The sequence below is a fragment of the Bufo bufo genome, chromosome 1 (assembly GCF_905171765.1).
Source record: "Bufo bufo chromosome 1, aBufBuf1.1, whole genome shotgun sequence".
In the NCBI taxonomy this organism is placed as follows: Eukaryota; Metazoa; Chordata; class Amphibia; order Anura; family Bufonidae; genus Bufo; species Bufo bufo.
The window spans coordinates 315,882,094-315,890,953 of record NC_053389.1 but is presented as its reverse complement, the minus strand read 5'-3'; the positions used below and the strand labels follow the sequence as shown (position 1 = coordinate 315,890,953).

Sequence of the window (8,860 nt, the reverse complement as noted above, 5' to 3'; positions counted from 1 at the left end):
ACATGAATTAAAACCTAAAGTCATGCATTCTAAAAAATGTCATCTTAAACAGCTGCAGTTTTAGTTTTTCAACACTAAGCGGCACTATTAGACTGTGTATGAATTTTTACTTAACCCAGAAAGAAACTTCACTCTTTTGACTCTAGTCTCAAAGCACAGCATATTGGGAAGCTTTTCAGAGAACACACTGCAGTCTGATCCTTAAGAATCATCTTTGCAAAGGATTTTCCATTTTAAAGAAAAGTTTTCTATCAACGCTTTATGACAATGAAGGTAAAAAGAAAGAGAAAGAAACAATGGAAGCAGATATATCAGGTATTTTGTTTTATCTTCTTTATCATTGATACCAATGGGCAGTTACAATATTCAGTATTTGAAGAAGTGAGGCAAGGATCTGCAATCGGAAATGTGGCAAAAGATATTGGATTAAAAGTAAAGGAATTAGCAAATAGGAATTTCCAACTTATTTCAAAGTCAAAAAAACTAAATTTCAATGTGAATTTGGAAAATGGAGATTTATACGTCTTAGACAGAATTGATAGAGAAAAATTATGTGGAATAAAATCTACATGCTTTATAAATTTAGAGGCTGTAATCGAAAATCCTTTGAATTTTTACACAATCACCATTGAAATCCAGGATGTTAATGATAACTCTCCGAAATTTTCAGATAAAAAAATTGATTTAGAAATCAGTGAACTTACCTCTCCTGGTGCCCGCTTTGCTTTAGGGAATGCGCAAGATCCAGATTTAGGTACCAACTCAATACAAAGTTATACATTAAGTGGTAATGAACACTTTGGTCTTGGAGAAAAAATTTCAACAGATGGAATAAAATACCCAGAAATTATACTAGAAAAATCATTGGACAGAGAAGAGCAAAGTTTATATGAGCTAATATTAACAGCATTGGATGGAGGTAACCCACAGAAATCAAGCACTGCTACAATTAAGATTATTGTCCAGGACTTTAATGACAACCTACCTATGTTTAGTCAGGATACATATCACATAAAACTACATGAAAATGCAGCTGTTGGATCTCTTGTAATTCAGCTAAATGCGACTGATGAAGATGAAGGTTCTAATGGTCAAATAACATATATTTTTAGTCATATTCCTGACAATGCATGCCAATTATTTACCATTGATTCATTAAATGGGGGTGTAAAAGTATTAGGAAACTTGGACTATGAAACATCAGATACCTATGAAATGATCGTAGTGGCAAAAGATGGTGGAGGTCATGTGACACACTGCAAGGTATCAATACAAGTAATAGATGTCAATGACAATACACCAGAAATAACTATCACATCTCTCTCAGCAACAATCTCAGAAGATTCACCACCAGGAACTGTCATAGCATTATTAAATGTCCAGGACATGGACTCTGGGATTAATGGTGAAGTTGCTTGTCATATCTCAGACATTTTGGCTTTTCAGCTAATTCCATCCTCTAGTAGTTACTATAAACTAGTAACTGCAGGTAGCATGGACCGAGAAAGAAATCCGTCTTACAATGTTACCATACAATGTATAGATAATGGATCTCCTCCACTCTCTACCAATAAAACTATTCAACTAAACATCTCAGATGTTAATGACAATGCTCCAGTCTTTGAGAAGATGAACTATGTTCTATATATTGGAGAAAATAATCAACCAGGTACATCAATACACAATCTCCAAGCTTCAGATTTTGATTGTGATGAAAATGGGAAAATTACTTATATCATTTTGATTAGTAATTTAGAAGATATTCCTGTGACATCATATATTTCAATTAATTCTATAAGTGGAGTGATTTATGCCCAGAGATCATTTGACTATGAGAAGCTGCAGGAATTTCAGTTCCAGGTGATGGCTAAAGACAGTGGATCTCCTTCTCTAAGCACTAATGTCACAGTGAAGATATGTATCATTGATAAGAATGATAATGCTCCTAAAATTCTCTACCCATCACCAGAGACTGAGGGATCAGCATTATTTGAGTTTATTCCTGACTCTGCTGAGAAAGGTTATCTGGTCACCAAAGTTATTGCAGTGGATGCTGACTCTGGACACAATGCCTGGCTCTCCTACCACTTACTACATGTTCTAGAACCATCATTATTCACTATTGGCCAATATACTGGAGAAATCAGGATTGGACGAGATCTTCCAGACTTAGAGTCTTTAAGACAAAAAATTGTGGTTCTGGTGAAGGATAATGGAGTCCCATCTCTGTCATCTACAGTTTCAGTTAATTTAGTTGTAGCTGACAACTTTCAACAGGTTCTACCAGAGAAAAGAAGACAACCTAATACATCAATTACTTCTTCCAATGTAACTTTCTACTTGGTAGTTTCCATAGGTCTTATTTCAATTCTATTCATTGTAACTGTGTTAATTACAATAGTGTTAAAGTGCAGGAAATCTAATTCTCCTACAACCTATGGAGCTTATAGTGGGAATCTATACCCTCAGTTCACCCTGCAATGTCCTTCTGAGATCAGTGATACAAGTTTACCTTTCCCATTCTCATATGATATGTGTGTGACTTTGGACTCAAAGCACAATGAAATAGCTTATCTGAAACCAGTGCAGAACATTCCCACAGACAATCTCATAGACACTGAAGAATCAGCTATGAATTATTCATCCAACAGTAACTTGACGACTACAACTACCAATATTACACAGGTATGGAAGTATTTCTTGAAATCCTATCTATTGATAATATTTTCATTTTTGCATAGTTCTTTAATTTTTATATAAACTACCCAAAAAATTTTGGGTCATGTTTAGTGATGAACAAGGTTATGAAAAAATTGATTTGGCTACTTCGCTGAATTTTATAAGAAATTTGATTTGTTATGAATTACTTTGTCACAAATCACATTCCTTTGTATGTAGTGGGCGCAATGATGGGGAACGGCGATCTCCGTGTCTAGGTGCACACTGACTAATAAACTCGGGCCACTGTTTGTTAAGTTTGGCTGTAACGGGGTGCCGAAGGCACACTCGGTCTCCTATCAGCCGCAGACCTGCTGCTTAGCTTCGGGAGCGAGGATCTGTGTTTGACCTCGTTCCCAGGGCGGCTTTGCTAGCTGGGAGGCTCCCTGCTCCTAGGTCTGCCTTGAGCGCTGAGCTGATCACTCGGTTCTCGACTGGTTGGTCTGTCAGTCATGTGACGCTGGCCACGTCACATGACCCTCACTCCCCACTATAAATACAGGCAGCCTGCTGGCCATAGGTTGCCTGTTAATTTAATTTCCTGGCAGTTGTTGGATACCTGTGTACTTACCTGATCCTGTTCCCTGATGATCCTTTGCCTGCTCCTCCTGTACTGCGCATCCTTCCTGGTATATTGACCTCGGCTTCCACCTGACTATTCTTTGCAGACTCCTTTGGTACTTCTCGACTCTCCTGGTATTTATGACCCCGGCTTCTCCTGACCTTTCTTTCCTTATCCCTCTGTACTGTGTTGTCCTCTTGGTTTTGACCCGGTCCGTTCACTATCCGTTATTTGTCTTGTCTGTCCTTCCCGCATGTATCCTAAGTTAGGGACTGCCGTCCAGTTGTCCCCTGTCATCAGGACTCATGAGGCCAGTAGGCAGGGCCAGGGGTGAGGGTAGAGCGCAGTGGTCACTATCCTCCCCCGTGTGTGTGTGTACCGTTACATTGGCACATTTTTACATCTAACACTTTGTCTAAAAAGGTTCATGTGATAAATCTGGAGTGAAACTACCATATTTTTAAGACAATAAGATACACTTTTTTCCCCTCAAATGTGAGGGAAAAGTGGCAGTGCATCTTATAGTCTGAATGCTAATGATCACTTCTATTATGGAAGGGGTCATCAGCATGTGGGAGACACAAAGAGTGGTGACGGAAGCTCTACTCACCCTCTCTGGTCTTTTTTTGGGCCCCACTCTACACTCTGTCCTGACTGCATAAAATATCTTCAAGTGCATCGTAAAAGCATACCTATCAGTTAACTATCTCTCACCAAGAGGTACATTACCTAAAAATTGCCTCTGAAAGCCATTTTATAGGGCATTGGAAAAAGCTATTTTATGTCTTCTTGTGGAAATACCCAGAGTCTAATCAAACCATACCTATATTAAGTTATGTATCTGCCTGGGACATAACGGCATGCAGAGTTTATAGCAATCGGACATTTTTATCTGGATATGTTATTTTTTATCCCTAAATGTATTATACATTTACCGTAAAAACTGTTTATAGATTACTTTTAATGAACACATTGTGAAACAATATCTGGTCTAGGTAAATTAATTGCTACTGGTGTCTAAATTATGCCAAACGTATCCACAGTTATGTACATCAAAATGGGATCTTAGTTACTCAGATGCTAATTATGCTTTTCAGCATTTCAGATGGTAGAAGATTTCGATTATAAATTTAAAAAAAGCTCCAAAAAATACTGAAAATTATAAACAATTACTAAAAGGAGAAAACTGTTATATACTAATGTCATATATTGTTACTTTAAAAGGTATTGAATACACTATTAATATGTTTGTTTTCCTTTATGGCATAGAAGCTTCATTTTGATCCTTAAATAATATTATATTGTATTTATATATGTTTAATTATCTAGATACTTTGTAATACCATTTAAAAAACAAACATAAATATGCAAAGACAAAATAAAATTTACAAAATAGTTTAAAATTGGCTTTTTGATGAGCAACGGCAGTTCCTGGATTTGAACACTGAGTGGCACTATAAGACTGTGTTAAATATTTTACACACCTTAGAAAGGAGATCTAGTAAATGTTACTGTCATAGAGCAGGATATAAGGAAAAGCAGCAATATTTCTACAGAATACTCTGTCTGAAAACATCTTTACAAAGAATTTTGCATCAGGAATTATACTCTCTTCCTTGTGGATTACAGTAAACAGAATGTTGTGTCAAAGCTTTCTGAAAATGAATTATACAGCAAGACACAGAAGAAGACAATGGGAGCAGATATATAAGGTATCTGGCTTTATTTTATTCTTTATCAATAATATTTATGGCCAGCTACAATATTCAGTACCCGAAGAGATGAAGCAAGGATTTGTAATTGGAAATATGGCAAAAGATCTAGGATTAAATGTAAAGGAATTAGCAAATAGAAAATTTCAACTTATCTCACAGATAGAAAAACAATATTTCAATGTAAACTTGGAAAATGGAGATATATTGGTATCTGACAGAATTGATAGAGAAATATTATGTGGAATAAAACCTACCTGCTTTATAAACCTAGAGGCTGTCATTGAAAATCCTTTGAATTTTTACACAATCACTATTGAAATCCAGGATGTGAATGATAATGCACCGATATTTTCAAAAAAATGTTTTGATTTAGAAATAAGTGAAGTTACTTTACCTGGTGCACACTTTGCTTTAGGAAATGCACAAGATCCAGATTTAGGCACCAACTCTGTACAAAGTTATACTTTAAGTGGTAATGAAAACTTTGGCCTTGGAGAAAAAATTGCAACGGATGGAATAAAATATCCAGAAATTATACTAGAAAAATCATTGGATAGAGAGAAGCAAAGTTTCTATGAGTTAATATTAGCAGCTTTGGATGGAGGCAACCCTCAGAAATCAAGCACTGCTATAATTAAGATTGTTGTCCAAGATTTTAATGACAACCTACCTAAGTTTAACCAAGATGTGTATCACATAAGATTACATGAAAATGCAGCTGTTGGATCACTTGTAATTCAACTAAATGCAACTGATGAAGATGAAGGCTCTAATGCTCAAATAACATATTCTCTTAGTCATATTCCTGATAATGCATACCAATTATTTACTATAGATTCATTAAAAGGAGATATTAAAATGTTAGGATATTTAGACTATGAAAAAGCAGATACCTATGAAATGACCATAGAGGCTAAAGATGGTGGAGGTCATGTGACACATTGCAAGGTATCCATATATGTAATAGATGTCAATGACAATGCCCCAAATATTAGGATGCAATCTCTCTCAGACTCAATCCCAGAAGACTCATCACCAGGAACTGCCATAGCATTGCTAAATGTCCGTGATTTGGACTCTGGGATTAATGGTGAAGTTGCTTGTCATATCTCAGACCCTTTGGCTTTTCAGCTAATTCCATCCTCTAGTAGTTACTATAAATTAGTAACTGCAGCTAACATGGACCGAGAAAGAAACCCTTCCTACAATGTTACCATACAGTGTATGGATAGGGGATCTCCTCCACTATCTACAAACAAAACCATTTTACTCAATATCTCAGATGTAAATGACAATGCTCCAGTCTTTGAGAAGATGAACTACATTCTATATATTGGAGAAAATAATCAACCAGGTACATCAATACACAATCTCCAAGCTTCAGATTTTGATTGTGATGAAAATGGGAAAATTAGTTATAGCATTCTGAACAGTAATGTAGAAGATATCCCTGTATCATCATATATTTCAATTAATTCTATAAGTGGAGTGATTTATGCCCAGAGATCATTTGACTATGAACAGTTGCGAGAATTTCAGTTCCAGGTGATGGCTAAAGACAGTGGATCTCCTTCTCTAAGCACTAATGTCTCAGTGAGGATATGTATCATTGATAAGAATGATAATACTCCTAAGATTCTCTACCCATCACCAGAGACTGAGGGATCAGCATTATTTGAGTTTATTCCTGACTCTGCTGAGAAAGGTTATCTGGTCACCAAAGTGATTGCAGTGGACGCTGATTCTGGACACAATGCCTGGCTCTCCTATCACTTACTACAAGTTCAAGAACCATCATTATTCACTATTGGCCAATATACCGGAGAAATCAGGATTGGACGAGATCTTCCAGACTCAGAGTCTTTAAGACAAAAAATTGTGGTTCTGGTGAAGGATAATGGAGTCCCATCTCTGTCATCTACAGTTTCAGTTAATTTAGTTGTAGCTGATAACTTTCAACAGGTTCTACCAGAGATAAGAAGACAACCTAATACATCAAATACTTCTTCCAATGTAACTTTCTACTTGGTAGTTTCCATAGGTCTTATTTCAATTTTATTCGTTGTAACTGTGTTGATTACGATAGTCTTAAAGTGCAGAAAATCTAATTCTCCTACAACCTATGGAGCTTATAGTGGAAATGTTTACCCTCAATTCACCCTAGGATGTCCTTCTGAGATCAGTGATGCAAGTTTACCTTTCCCATTCTCATATGATGTGTGCGTGACTTTGGACTCAAAGCAGAATGAAATTGCTTATCTGAAACCAGTGCAAAATGTCCCCACAGACAATCTTATAGACACTGAGGATGCTACAGCTGTGAATGGTTTTTGCAACAATGATTTGAATCCTACTATTAATGCACAGGTATGAAATAGTAATATTTCTTTAAACGTATTCTTATTTTTTTTATATGGTATATGTTTGTTAATCAATTCTTTGTGAATGCATAAAAATGAATTGATGAAAAGGATAATTTTTTGTATGCTCTATTAACTCTCCACATAAAACTTGACGGCCTTTGAGACAAGAGAGTTTATTTACAGAAGTGACAATTTCCTAATCAGTACAGTCGTGGCCAAAAGTTTTGAGAATTACATAAATATTGGAAATTGGAAAAGTTGCTGTTTAAGTTTTTATAATAGCAATTTGCATATATTCCAGAATGTTATGAAGAGTGATCAGATGAATTGCATAGTCCTTCTTTGCCATGAAAATTAACTTAATCCCAAAAAAACCTTTCCACTGCATTTCATTGCTGTCATTAAAGGACCTGCTGAGATCATTTCAGTAATCGTCTTGTTAACTCAGGTGAGAATGTTGACGAGCACAAGGCTGGAGATCATTATGTCAGGCTGATTGGGTTAAAATGGCAGACTTGACATGTTAAAAGGAGGGTGATGCTTGAAATCATTGTTCTTCCATTGTTAACCATGGTGACCTGCAAAGAAACGCGTGCAGCCATCATTGCGTTGCATAAAAATGGCTTCACAGGCAAGGATATTGTGGCTACTAAGATTGCACCTCAATCAACAATTTATAGGATCATCAAGAACTTCAAGGAAAGAGGTTCAATTCTTGTTAAGAAGGCTTCAGGGCGTCCAAGAGAGTCCAGCAAGCGCCAGGATCGTCTCCTAAAGAGGATTCAGCTGCGGGATCGGAGTGCCACCAGTGCAGAGCTTGCTCAGGAATGGCAGCAGGCAGGTGTGAGCGCATCTGCACGCACAGTGAGGTGAAGACTTTTGGAAGATGGCCTGGTGTCAAGAAGGGCAGCAAAGAAGCCACTTCTCTCCAAAAAAAAAATCAGGGACAGATTGATCTTCTGCAGAAAGTTTGGTGAATGGACTGCTGAGGGCTGGGGCAAAGTCATATTCTCCGATGAAGCCTCTTTCCGATTGTTTGGGGCATCTGGAAAAAGGCTTGTCCGGAGAAGAAAAGGTGAGTGCTATCATCAGTCCTGTGTCATGCCAACAGTAAAGCATCCTGAGACCATTCATGTGTGGGGTTGCTTCTCATCCAAGGGAGTGGGCTCACTCACAATTTTGCCCAAAAACACAGCCATGAATAAAGAATGGTACCAAAACACCCTCCAACAGCAACTTCTTCCAACAATCCAACAACAGTTTTGTGAAGAACAATGCATTTTCCAGCACGATGGAGCACCGTGCCATAAGGCAAAAGTGATAACTAAGTAGCTCGGGGACCAAAACATTGACATTTTGGGTCCATGGCCTGGAAACTCCCCAGATCTTAATCTCATTGAAAACTTGTGGTCAATCCTCAAGAGGCGGGTGGACAAACAAAAACCCACTAATTCTGACAAACTCCAAGAAGTGATTATGAAAGAATGGGTTGCTATCAGTCA

At 37.2% G+C, this 8,860-nt stretch overlaps 2 protein-coding genes across 2 annotated transcripts; both read left to right on the top strand.

Moving 5' to 3' along the window:
- Nucleotides 1–267: 267 nt before the first annotated feature.
- On the top strand, nt 268–4,850 carry LOC121007951 (protocadherin gamma-B6-like). The gene is made up of 2 exons (XM_040440255.1): nt 268–2,685; nt 4,770–4,850. Exons 1-2 carry the CDS (start codon nt 268–270, stop codon nt 4,848–4,850), a joined length of 2,499 nt encoding a protein of 832 aa, XP_040296189.1.
- A 3-nt stretch (nt 4,851–4,853) lies between these two features.
- Nucleotides 4,854–7,368, top strand: LOC121007859 (protocadherin gamma-B4-like). Its single transcript, XM_040440152.1, has one exon. The coding sequence runs from the start codon at nt 4,918–4,920 to the stop codon at nt 7,366–7,368; it is 2,451 nt and encodes an 816-aa protein (XP_040296086.1). The 5' UTR covers nt 4,854–4,917.
- Nucleotides 7,369–8,860: the final 1,492 nt, after the last annotated feature.

Excerpts from the sequence above, each read along its gene's own strand:
- LOC121007859 (XM_040440152.1), top strand. The coding sequence starts at position 4,918 with ATGTTGTGTCAAAGCTTTCTGAAAATGAATTATACAGCAAGACACAGA.
- LOC121007951 (XM_040440255.1), top strand. The coding sequence starts at position 268 with ATGAAGGTAAAAAGAAAGAGAAAGAAACAATGGAAGCAGATATATCAG. Across the intron at positions 2,686-4,769 it reads CAACTACCAATATTACACAG|AAAGGAGATCTAGTAAATGT; the intron begins GTATGGAAGTAT and ends TACACACCTTAG.